This window comes from Helianthus annuus, chromosome 7 (assembly GCF_002127325.2).
Source record: "Helianthus annuus cultivar XRQ/B chromosome 7, HanXRQr2.0-SUNRISE, whole genome shotgun sequence".
Classification (NCBI taxonomy): domain Eukaryota; kingdom Viridiplantae; phylum Streptophyta; class Magnoliopsida; order Asterales; family Asteraceae; genus Helianthus; species Helianthus annuus.
Window position 1 is genome coordinate 22309893 of NC_035439.2, and position 11614 is coordinate 22321506.

At 40.4% G+C, this 11614-nt stretch overlaps 2 protein-coding genes across 3 annotated transcripts; both read left to right on the plus strand.

Annotated features, from left to right (window-relative positions):
• Positions 1-349: 349 nt before the first annotated feature.
• Positions 350-2696, plus strand: LOC110868076 (two-on-two hemoglobin-3). Of its 2 annotated transcripts, none has more exons than XM_022117162.2 (4): positions 350-703; positions 1333-1463; positions 2258-2402; positions 2468-2696. In XM_022117162.2, exons 1-4 carry the CDS (start codon positions 567-569, stop codon positions 2565-2567), a joined length of 513 nt encoding a protein of 170 aa, XP_021972854.1. In that variant the 5' UTR covers positions 350-566; the 3' UTR covers positions 2568-2696. The 2 variants fall into 2 exon arrangements, with proteins under 2 accessions (XP_021972854.1, XP_021972853.1); XM_022117161.2 differs by having other exon boundaries at positions 352-703; positions 2447-2696.
• An 883-nt stretch (positions 2697-3579) lies between these two features.
• On the plus strand, positions 3580-5173 carry LOC110866327. The gene is made up of 2 exons (XM_022115518.2): positions 3580-4126; positions 4456-5173. Exons 1-2 carry the CDS (start codon positions 3667-3669, stop codon positions 4869-4871), a joined length of 876 nt encoding a protein of 291 aa, XP_021971210.1. The 5' UTR covers positions 3580-3666; the 3' UTR covers positions 4872-5173.
• The last annotated feature ends 6441 nt before the right edge of the window (positions 5174-11614 follow it).

Below are 11614 nucleotides of genomic sequence, written 5' to 3' on the forward strand. Positions count from 1 at the left end.
CCATTCTAGTGCATTGCAAAATCAACCATGAGAATCATTCCCCAAACACCCATGTGATTATAGCCTAGTGGTATCTTGGTGGTGGGATAAGGCTTATGACCATTAGGTCATGGGTTCGATTCCCACAAAGGGGGTTTTTCCCAGATTTATTGGGTTTCCTCCTAAATTGGTGTATAGGCATTATTGCCTAGTGGAGATGGATATGATCGGGTGGTTCTGCTGGTGGCACGATGATACTCCAGTAGTCCGTCAGTGATCCAAATTTACCGTTAAAAAAAAAAAAAAATCATTCCCCAAACAATTTTCCACAAATAGATTGAGGTGGGGATTTATCAATAGAAAAAATATCCCATAATGCAAATACGAAAAAGCCGAATCCGGTTCGAACATAAAGAATTATCATCAGCCCACAGATTCTTCACATTTCAAAACCCCATTATTTCTGTGTGTTGGTCGTTGGAGATTTGACTAAAAAAAAAAGGAAGCGTTCCCTCCACGCGCCGCCCACGAGCCTATAAATACAACCACCAACCCACACAATCCTCATTGCAATTTCCACCGTCAATATGCAGACTCTGCAACAGAAAGCTTCCGAATGGAGCGGCGTTAAGCAGGAAGACGCCTTTGCTATTGACCAAGTTAATCTTTTTGACAAATTAGGGCTCCAACCTTTCATCAATCTATCTACTGATTTTTACACAAGGTATTTGTTTCTAGTTTCTGGGTTCAAACTCATTGTTATTCTTGTGATAAAGTTGAGATCTTTGGTGTTGGGTCAGTGGCAAAATGGATTAAACTGTAAAGTTGTATGTAGGGAATTATGGGTTTGACTTTTGATGGTCAAACGCAGAACATAAGTTAGAACTTGTTTTGTTGATGGGTGTTTTTGTTTTGCTTCTTATTGTTTTTGGTTGGATTAGTGTTTAAATTGATTGTTTGATTGAAGTTTTTTAGGTAGCTTTTATTCAAAGAAAGAAATGGATTTTGACTTTTTAAGTCAAATTGGTGATCTTTTATGAAAAAAAAGGTTGTTTTTAAGTGTGTGTTGGCTGTAAATTTTTGTGAATTTGGCATATTACTCTTGTTTTTTTCATGGTTTAATGATTCTACGTTGATTTCAAATCAAGAAAAATGACTTGTTTGGTTACATAAAGTCAACTCAGAGGTGTATGAAGGGTTTATCACTTTAAATAATTGATTTCAGTTTTAATTTGATCAAATTTTCCTTTGCAACCATTTGGGTTTATGAGGATGTAGATTATTGTTATTTATTTGGTTTAACTTGTTGAAATGATTCAATAATTAGGGCTTTGTTATTTGGATGAAAATTAGGGTTTATGATGATCAAGAAGAGTGGTTTAGGTCTATTTTTGCCGATTCGAAGAAGGAAGATGCAATTCAGAATCAATATGAGTTTTTTGTGCAAAGAATGGGAGGGCCTCCTTTGTACTCCCAAAGGAAAGGTAATCATACTTTAACCCAAGGTTGAGAACTCCCCAGTCGTTAGTCGACTAGTGCCTACTCGGGATTAATCGGATCGGTTTTTTTATATGTAATTTTCAATTTTATGTATACATATACACATTTTTATAGGTAAATATTTTAAGTGGCTAGGTTTTAACTCTTACTCAACTCATTTCTAAGCATACAAGATAAATTGTTGGAATTCACATGGTTTGGTTGGAAACCGGTCGGAATTTAGGCCGGAATATACAGGTTTGAAATCGCCAATTTTGGCCAGCCGACTATGACCGACTAGTGATTAATGGACTGATTAACGAAAAATTACTCAGTTACTGGCCAACTAGTGATTAATCGCCGACTAGTCGCGATTTTTACAACACTGCTTTAACCTATCTTCAAATATATATAAATTATACATTATGATATCTGCTATATTCATGGTTAGCGCAACCAATTCGTTTTTTCTTAAAATTCAAAATCCTTAGTTTGTATTGAATTTTGAAAAGTAATAAAATAAAAGTAATCGGCCGGTTCCAAGTTTTAAACCGTGAAGTGAACCGTTGAACCTGTCTGCAAACCATATAAATCTCAAACCAGCCGATTTGGCGATTTGCTTTGGTTTGGGTGGTTTGGTCAGTTTCAACACGGTTTTTGTCTAATATACAATGTGTTACATGTTAAATGTTATATTCTTGGTTAGTGCAAACCTTCTCTTTCGTAATGTAATTTAAAAAAAAAAAATGTTAACAGTTTATGCCGAATAATCGAATGACTTGAAAACGATCATGTCCAGGTCACCCTGCTTTGATAGGCCGCCACCGCCCTTTTCCAGTGACTCATAAGGCGGCAGAGAGGTGGCTACACCACATGCAACAAGCGTTAGATAACGCCACTGACATTGATCAAGAATCAAAAACCAGAATGCTAAATTTCTTTAGGTATGGTTTTACTGTTAATTGCATTTTTTCATATTTTTTAAAAGTGTTTTTGGATGTGTTTGTAGGCATACTGCATACTTTTTGGTGGCTGGAAATGATCTAAAAAATGAAAGCCAAGGACCTCCACCTTGTAAGCATGGAAATAACGAACCAGCTGCAGATTAATTTTTTTTTTTTTTTTTTTTGGGTTCAGAAAAGAAGTGATTTAAACAGATTTGTTACCCAAAAGGGACACAAATGCATGTACCTTCTTCAATTATAGATTTGAATGATAATTGGTCTTTTCTTCATGTATTCATGAGCCGAGCTAGGGCGAGGTTTGTTGACCCTTCGACTGATCAAATTTTCTATATTGTCACCGGTGCTTTAAGTTAATGAATGTAAAAAGATTATGTTGTGATCCCCAAGTTAAGCTTGTGCATGGTCTGATGATCGGATCAAACTGGTAATAAACCGAGCAAAAATGTGAACAGAAACCAGACTGGTTCCGGTCGGTCAGTCTTCTTGGTTGGACCAACTCTGTTAAGCTTTGTGATTCAGACATCTTCTAAAACTTTGTATTATTTGTCTGCTATGAACAGATGGATGCTTTAAGTTTCATTGCTGTTTCTGAACAAATATTTTTGTTATCTCAAGTTCAAGATGCCGACAAGATGTTTACTGGATCAGGCCGAAAACTGAAAAAAATTATCAAATTATCATATCTGGTAAGACTAAAGGGTGTGGGGGGAAGGCGCGGGCCGTCGAGCCCCGTCCACACCGCCCTCCTTTGGTCTGTCCCAGTCCCCATCGTCCCCTCCAAGCCGGTATCGACGAGCCTCCTTGCTTTCTTATCCAATACAGACATATACATAAATATACATATGTATATACAAAGGGGCTTATCACCACACATTGGCACATCCCTTAGGCTACACGGTATGGCAAGTTCCCCCCTCCCGTCCCCCGCCTGCGACGCCGTCAACACCATACCCCCCCCCCCCGGTCCCCGTTCCTTTCGTCGGTATTCGGACGTTGGCGACGGATCGATTTGTGGGCCCCATAATGAAAAGTTACCGTTTAAAAAAATATAAATTTCCTTTTTTCAAAAAAAAAAACAAACGGTCATATTTTTAAATATATATATATATATATATATATATATATATATATATTTCATTTCCATTTTCACCTCCATTCACAAATCTAACCCAAAATTTCATCTCTCTCAATTATTTTTTATAAATCTTCTTCCCACTTTTATAAACATCATACTCTATAGAAAATGGAACCCTTCAACAACCCGAACAATCCCAACAACCCGACCCAACCTAATGTTTTCTCGGTTCCGGCATATTATCCGATGGTAGAACCGAACCAATTCTCGCAATATTCATCAAATGCGTTTGCATCATTCCAACACTCGCCAAACCAATTCGCTCAATTCTCTCAAAATCAAGCCATTCAACAAATGATGTTGCGGGGTGCTTATAATTTCCCACCGAACCCGACACCACCCGTTCAACCCCAACCGATCCCGATGCAACCCTTTCAACAACCCGAACCCGACGACGATGTGGAGGTTGTTCCCGAAACCCAACCGGCTAAAGGAAAAGGAAAACGAAACAAAGGCAAGCAAGTGGTTGGTGATCAATCGTCCAAACCGAAGTCGACTAAGTGGACGCCAATCGAAGAAGAAGCCTTAGCCAAGGCTTTTATAGCCACGTCTAACAACAAGACAAAAGGTTCGTATTTTTTTTAAGGTTTATCTTTTTTTTTAAGGTTTATACTTTTTTTTAAGTATATTTTTCTAAATTTTTTAACAGTTTATAAATTTTTAAAGTTTGTTTATTTTTTTTATTTAAATTTGATGGTCAACAGTTTGGTTATTTTTTATTTTTTTTATTTAAATCGTAATTTTAAAGTTTGTTTATTTTTTATTTAAATCGTATTTTTAAAGTTTGTTTATTTTTTTATAAGTTTATAAGTCAACAGTTTATAAGTTTTATTTTTTTTAACAGTTTATATTTTTTAATTTGTTTAACTTTAATATATTTTGTTTGTTTTATTATAGGTAATAACCAAACGGGTGACGGGTTTTGGTTCAAGGTTTTGGCAAAGTTCCTCGAACTTATGGACCAAGGCCCGTATCGTGATATCGACTCGGTGTCGTCAAAGTGGCGGAAATTGAACTCGGCCGTCAATAGGTTTTGCGAGGAATATAATAAAATATATACAAGTGGGTGTCGTAGCGGCATGAGCGACGACGATGTTTTCAAAAAAGCGTTGGACAACTATAAGTCGAACAATGCTAATACCAACTTTGCTCACGTTCGCACATGGGAAATTATGAAAAAGGAACCGAAATGGTCGAGACAAATCAAAGAAGGAGCGGGCCACCGGGCCGAGACAAATCAAAGAAGGAGCGGGCCAAGGGGAAAGAAAAGGAAAAGTTGGGCCCGAAGATGGAAGAATTTATGGAAAACTTAAAAATGTACAACGAAGTCTCGGCCCAAAAGACGAAGGCGAAGGAGTGGGCCGTCGAAGAAAAAACTCGTGTAGCGGAAGAAAAGTTACGCGAGAAGCTCCGATTGTCGAATGAGAAAATCAGAATTTCGGATGAATAAATGATAACCATGAATGTCGACCAGTATCCCGAGCCGAAACGTTCGATGTTGAAAAAACTTCAAAACGACATCATGAAGAAGCATAATATTATTTAAGTCTATGTTTGTTTTTTTTAAGTTTATGTAATATGGTTTTAATATTAATGAAAATATTTTGTTAGTTTATTTTTTAAATGTTAAAAAAAATAGAAGATTAAAAAAAATATAGAAGATTAAAAAAATATATATAAATGATGGGGAGGACTATGACTAGGACCATCCTCCCATACCCTCTAGTTCAAGGTGATGGAGCATTTTTGTGAGTACTATGACGTGGCGCCTACGTGGCGGATGGTCCTCCAAGGATGGGATGTCACCATACCCTCTAGCCTTAGGGCTTATTCCCCACACCTGATAACGTGGCCGCCTATGTGGCGGATCATTCCAAAAGGACTACCCTCCTCCATACCCTTTAGTCTAACCAGATATTGGAGTATTTACCGTGTTGGGCTTGGTCACAGTTTGGGCCATCAGTACAACTGTTTGCAAATTGGATTTTAAATTGGGTTTTCTTTGAAGTCAATATTTCTATTGCGTTTTATTTTTCATGTATTTTGTTAATTCCCATAAACATGGTCTAAATCATAGAGAAAGACAAAACAATAAAGCTATTTTAGTTATTTACAATTTAATACCATAGTCATGTTATATACATAAAAGAGTACTATGTGTATGTAAATCAAGCAGACCGGCCCTGAGAATTCATGTATCATGTTTGAGTTTGAAAAAACGTGTCGTTAGGCCTTAACGAAATTGGGTATTGGGCTCACCAAAGGTCTAAACCTAATGCCAATGGGCTAGTAACTAATCTAAACCATAAAGGTAGTTTTGTAAATGGGCCTATGTTGATGTTTGTATGGTTATACCCTATTAATTTATTTTTTTACATATACATATCGGATTTTTTTTTAAATAACGTGTCCTTCAAAATATCAGGCCCTGGCCGAGTGACCGGTGATCCTCCCCACTCTCAGGGCCGCCCATGAAATCAAGCTACCAAATTTATTCTTGAATGATAAAATGTCAAATTATTTAGCATCTATACTTTTTTTTTAATCTGTGGACATAATTGTTGTACTTTATTTTAAGGCTCGATTCGAGAAAGTTTAAGAAGTTAAAAATAAAAAAAATAAAAAAAAAAAGTAATTTACTTAGTAGAGATAGAATAGATATGGTGGACTTGGTCAGTTTATGTAATTTACTCAACCAACTCCGTAGTGGTCTATTAAAGACTTGCTAAATATTCACAAAGGCATTGCTGGAACGGATGCTAAAAAAGACCTTGTTAAATCGGTTATCCTCATTAACTGCAAGTGAGGTGGTAAAGTTTACCTATCTTGGTGGAGTTCCTGACCAGGGTCACGGGTTTGAAACTGGCAGACGGGATTAAGTTTCCATGAGATGCGAGGAAGGGCTCTGCACTGCACTCCCCCTCATTCGAACCCGGGTGGCTGTGCTTCCGATAAAAAGGGTTGAAGCGTAGTCGGTAGTGGGTTTCCAATCGATCTACACCTTTCAAAAAAAATCGGTTATCCTCCTTTCTTGCCGGGTAATATGTAGAAATAGGAATGAGGTCCTCTTCAAGTCTAAGGCTATAGGGTGTGGTTATGACCCTCATGACCACCATGATCCTCCACATACACATAGACACCATGTCATCCATTTTTAATTCACCATTTAAAACCACTACCCTAAGGTAGCGTTTGGTATGCAGGAATGAAAGGTGGAATGGAATAGACCATTGAGAGAGAATGAAGAAAAGAGTGTTTGGTTGGTCGATGGAATGGAATCGCCCATTCCAAAATGCATTCCATTCCTTCAAAATCATTCCGTCCCCCCCCCTGTTTTTTTTCCATTCCATTCCATCTTCACCTTTCATTAACAACACCACAACCTACTACCGTTGGCACCACCCATCACCACTGTCATCCGCCGTCGTCACCCACCTTCGCCGCCACCCGCCACCGCCGTCACCCGCCATCTTCGTTGCCGCCACCCACCCCCATCCCCGCCATCCACCATTGTCGTTGCCACATCCGATCACCGCCACCACCCACCTTCGATCATCGTTGCCACCATTGCCGTTGCCACCTCCGATCACCGCCGCCGTCGCCACCCACCTCCGCCGCCCACCTCTGACCACTGCCGCCACCCACCTTTGCCGTCACCCACCACCACCGTTGTCACCACCCGTCGCCGTGTCCAAGCGCCGCCGTATCCACCCACCACCACCGCTACAACTGCTACCTAGCACCACCCACCATCACCGCCCATCATTGACCACCGCCATCCGAGTTTATTCCTTCGTCTTTTCCCGTATACCAAACAACAAAAAGTAATGGTTCATTCCATTCTCACATGGTAACCAAACAAGACATGGAATGGTAATGATCATTTCCATTACCTCATCCATTCCATTACCTCGTCCATTCCATTCCCCCGTCCATTCCATTACCCCATACCAAACAGACCCTTAGTGGCCATGACTCAAACCACTATCCCCATTATTTTTTTAATTTATTTTTGTCTTAAAATTTTCAAATGGGAGGGAGGGTCGTGGCAATCGTGGTTTAATCCATGGAAATCACCATCAATCAATGAGGGGGGTGATATACCATTTAATTAATGGTCCTATGTGGAAATAATGTTCCAATCCATGACCCCACACCCCATAGCCTAAGGCTGTCAATTAAAGACATTTTGGATGATGTAAGATCTCTTGGATACTTAAATCTTTTGGGAGGGAACAATGGTGCAGCTTTAGTTTTGGTTCTTAAAATTGCAATTGTGGCTGGGTTGTAGCTCATTGGTCTCTATACATTTGTTGTGTTTTAATATAATTTAGTCTTTCCATAATTGCTAAACTAGTCATTGACTAGTCAAAATATCAAAAATAGCCAACTGAAACGGCTCCATGAGACTTTTCGCAAGTTCCCGCGCGGCTTAAGTTAAAAGCTAAGAACTTTTCAGAGCAACCACTCATATTTTGTCACGTGGCTACTGCTGTTTTTCTCCTGCCACTGCCACTGCAGTTAAAAATGGTAGATGCTCTGCTCAAGTTTCTGACATAAATCATCCATCCATCATGTAGCATGCATACATATATTTTTATAATAATACTTTGGCCACTCTAGCTTCCTTCTTCTTCTTCTTTGTGAACCTGTCAACGAAAGCTATAAGACTTTGCATGCTTCTAAATTTATATGAATCATCCATCCATCCATCTTCTTCTTCACCGAGCACCCCCCCCCCAGCACCACCACTGTGACAACTCGTACTTTAGACTTACTGTGATGTAACGTTACGTGCTTATGCGACACTTTGAGTTAATGAATGTATGATGTTACGTGCTATGTAAACCGGATTCTTATAATTATGTGACTACGTGTGCTAATATGTGCTATTTAATTTAATGAGAGTGCATATGTTATGTGAATCAAATAATAACCCAACCGCATACAAGCCCATTCGGTTTTACACCCGACTCGAAACCATGTGGGGTTTCGGCCCACATCTCCCGCACATGTATATATACACCCACATATCATAGGGTTTTAGGTTTTTACAACTCTTGCAACCAAAAATCACACACACCGAACACCTCTCTCTCTCGGCCTTGCTTGGAACCCGACGTGGTGAACCGGATCGATCTTCTACATTCATCCGGTTAGTGATTGGTACTTGTTTGTATGATGTACACTGTGAATCGGATATGTGTTGTTCTTGTACATAGTATTGCATGATGTTAAGTTAAAACCGAATTGATATTGCTATGCCTTATATGCGAGTTAATGTTGTTGTTCGTGGTTGATATTCTTACAATTTTGTTTGCTTAAACGATTCTTGAATGCATGATCGTGTCTAATCGGGTATGATGTTGTTGTGATAATCGGCTGTTAAGTGGAGATTTAGATTTATGTTGCTTGTTAAGAGTAATTATATCACATGAATCCGATCGTAGATGTTCTTGATATGTTATGAACGAACATGAATCGGTTGATTTCTGGATTTGATTTCGGTGTTTGATCCGGTTGGTGAAACTGCTAAACTTGTTTGCTGAATTTACGGGATATTAGTTGAATTGAATTTGGAAACTGATAATTGATTTGCATTAACACGTATTGCATGAAATCAGGGAAAACCAGTTACACACACGGTTGCGACTCGGTATCACCGATTGCGAGTCGGAACCCCACTCGAGACCACAACAGCACAAGCCGAGACCACGGTTGCAAGTCCTGTTGCGACTCGTAACCGGACCATGATGAGCCGAAATCACCATTTCGACTCGCAATCCCCTGTTGCGACTCGAGATCGCCGGTTGCGACTCGAGACCAGCCTTATTACGACTCGAGAACACCTCAGTTACGAGTCTGGTTGCGACTCAAGTTTTCCTCGTTGCGACTCGTAACGGGCCAACCGTTACTGGACTTTTACTGTTCAGGCCCAACTGAATTGGGCCGGATACTTGGCTAATTGTTTACTGTTATACCGAGCTGTTATTGAAATACGTGCACTTTGCCATGATCCATACGTGTTAGTAACCTACGTGCTATATACGAACCTAACTTGCATAGTAACCATGATAGGACGTGGTTGATTCCTTACTTGTATACTTGAGCATTATACTGTCTGCCGAGCAAACCCAGGTGAGTTCACACTCCTACTAAGGCATGGGATTCCCGGGTCGTGGGAATGGGATAAAGGTTACAATTGACTAAGAACGTACATATGCTTTCCTAGACTATCACATACCATGGTCCTCGGATGTCAGGACGGTTCCGTAGGTTAGGATAACACCTACGTGGTCATATGCCAATTACTGCCTCGGATGTCAGGCACGCACGTAAAACCTACGTGTACGCATTACTTACTTCTATCCTCGGTACAAAGGATACGTACGTGAAACCCACGTACACCCCCGCGTCTCCTATCCTCGGTTATGAAGGATACGTACGTAAAACCTACGTACACCCCATACGCGCTACTGTTCTCGGAAGAAGAGCAGGGATGATACGAGTAGTTGAAACGAATAGTCTAGTGGTCAAATAACATGGGAAGCCCCCACCTATATAACTTACTATCGGCCCAGTAGAGCCACCCTTTACTTACTGTTACGCACTTACTTACTGTGAACTCGCTCAACTAGTTTGTTGATCGTTCTGTTACATGCCTTGCAGATCGTTAGGTACATGGAGCTTGCACAAGGAGGAGCCGGTCGTTGTGGACAAGGATCGTATTACTTTGATTAGACACTTATGACATTTCAGTATTTTAACTTGGGTTTATAACAATGCTTCCGCTACTTAAACAATGCTTGGTTTTGAAATATCGATCATGTCAGGATGAACTACTTAATGACTTTTATTATTATTAAATTCTATGTTTGATATGATTGATGGCTTGATCCTGGTCATGTCACGCCTCCAAGCGGTGGTACTCCGCGTGTGGATTTTGGGGGTGTGACAGATTGGTATCAGAGCCATTGGTTATAGAGAACTTGGTTTTAATATGGGAAAACGTTTTTATTAAAACCGGACTATAACCAGAACAGTGCTCTCAACGATCCACAACGACGCTTCGCTCCACGTGCAAGACTCGACATTTTAGGTAATAAGGTTTATGTTTATTGCCTACTTGCTAGAATTACTTAGAACTTTGCTCGTGGTATGCTTAGACTACAATGCTCACTATTTGCTATTGCTTAAGAACCCTTACGTGCTTACGCTTTTCTGTCATCGCACTATTCGCGAACTTTTCTCACCTATTTCGCCTTTGACATGAAGATCAATGGCTGGAAGAATTAACATGACACAAGCCCAGTTAGAGGCTCTTGTTCAAGCCCAAGTTGCTGCGGCAGTTGCAGCAGCTCAAGCAGGTAGTATATCCTGCAGCATAGGCACACACTAGGATCCCTAGATCCTACATTCACTCTTGTATTTAACTTCGTCCTATTCGTACACAATAGGTCAACACGCGCAGCAGCCTGTCTGCACTTTCAAGAACTTCATGGACTGTCGTCCAAACTCTTTCAGCGGCACAGAAGGAGCGGTTGGACTCCTCCACTGGTTCGAGAAGCTAGAATCAGTATTCGAGATGTGCGAATGCCCTGAGGCTCGCAAGGTCAAGTTTGCTACTGGCACCTTGGAAGGAATCGCGCTAACCTGGTGGAACGCGCAGGTGCAGATTCTTGGGTTGGCAGCTGCTAACGCCACCCCATGGAACGATTTTAAGGAACTCATCAAGCGTGAGTATTGCACGCGTGAAGATATTCACAAGCTAGAAGACGAGCTGTATAATCTGAAAATGGTTGGGTCAGAGATCGAAGCGTATACTAAACGGTCGAACGAGCTGGCCGTTCTGTGTCCAACTATGGTGGACCCTCCATACAAGCGCATTGAGTTGTATCTCAAGGGATTGGCGCCAGAAATTCAGAGCCACGTGACGTCGGCTAACCTCGAAAACATTCAGGAGATTCAACGTCTCGCTCATCGCATCACCGATCAGGCAGTGGAACAGAATAAACTGCCTAAGCGTGTCAGCGCTACTACTACAGTCACTCCTTCA

What these genes read in the sequence shown, in the direction of transcription:
- LOC110868076 (XM_022117161.2), top strand. Translation starts at nt 567, where the DNA reads ATGCAGACTCTGCAACAGAAAGCTTCCGAATGGAGCGGCGTTAAGCAG. An exon ending in TCTACTGATTTTTACACAAG is followed by an intron (nt 704 to 1,332) that starts GTATTTGTTTCT and finishes GATGAAAATTAG; the next exon opens with GGTTTATGATGATCAAGAAG. An exon ending in TTTGTACTCCCAAAGGAAAG is followed by an intron (nt 1,464 to 2,257) that starts GTAATCATACTT and finishes GATCATGTCCAG; the next exon opens with GTCACCCTGCTTTGATAGGC.
- LOC110866327 (XM_022115518.2), top strand. Translation starts at nt 3,667, where the DNA reads ATGGAACCCTTCAACAACCCGAACAATCCCAACAACCCGACCCAACCT. An exon ending in GTCTAACAACAAGACAAAAG is followed by an intron (nt 4,127 to 4,455) that starts GTTCGTATTTTT and finishes GTTTTATTATAG; the next exon opens with GTAATAACCAAACGGGTGAC.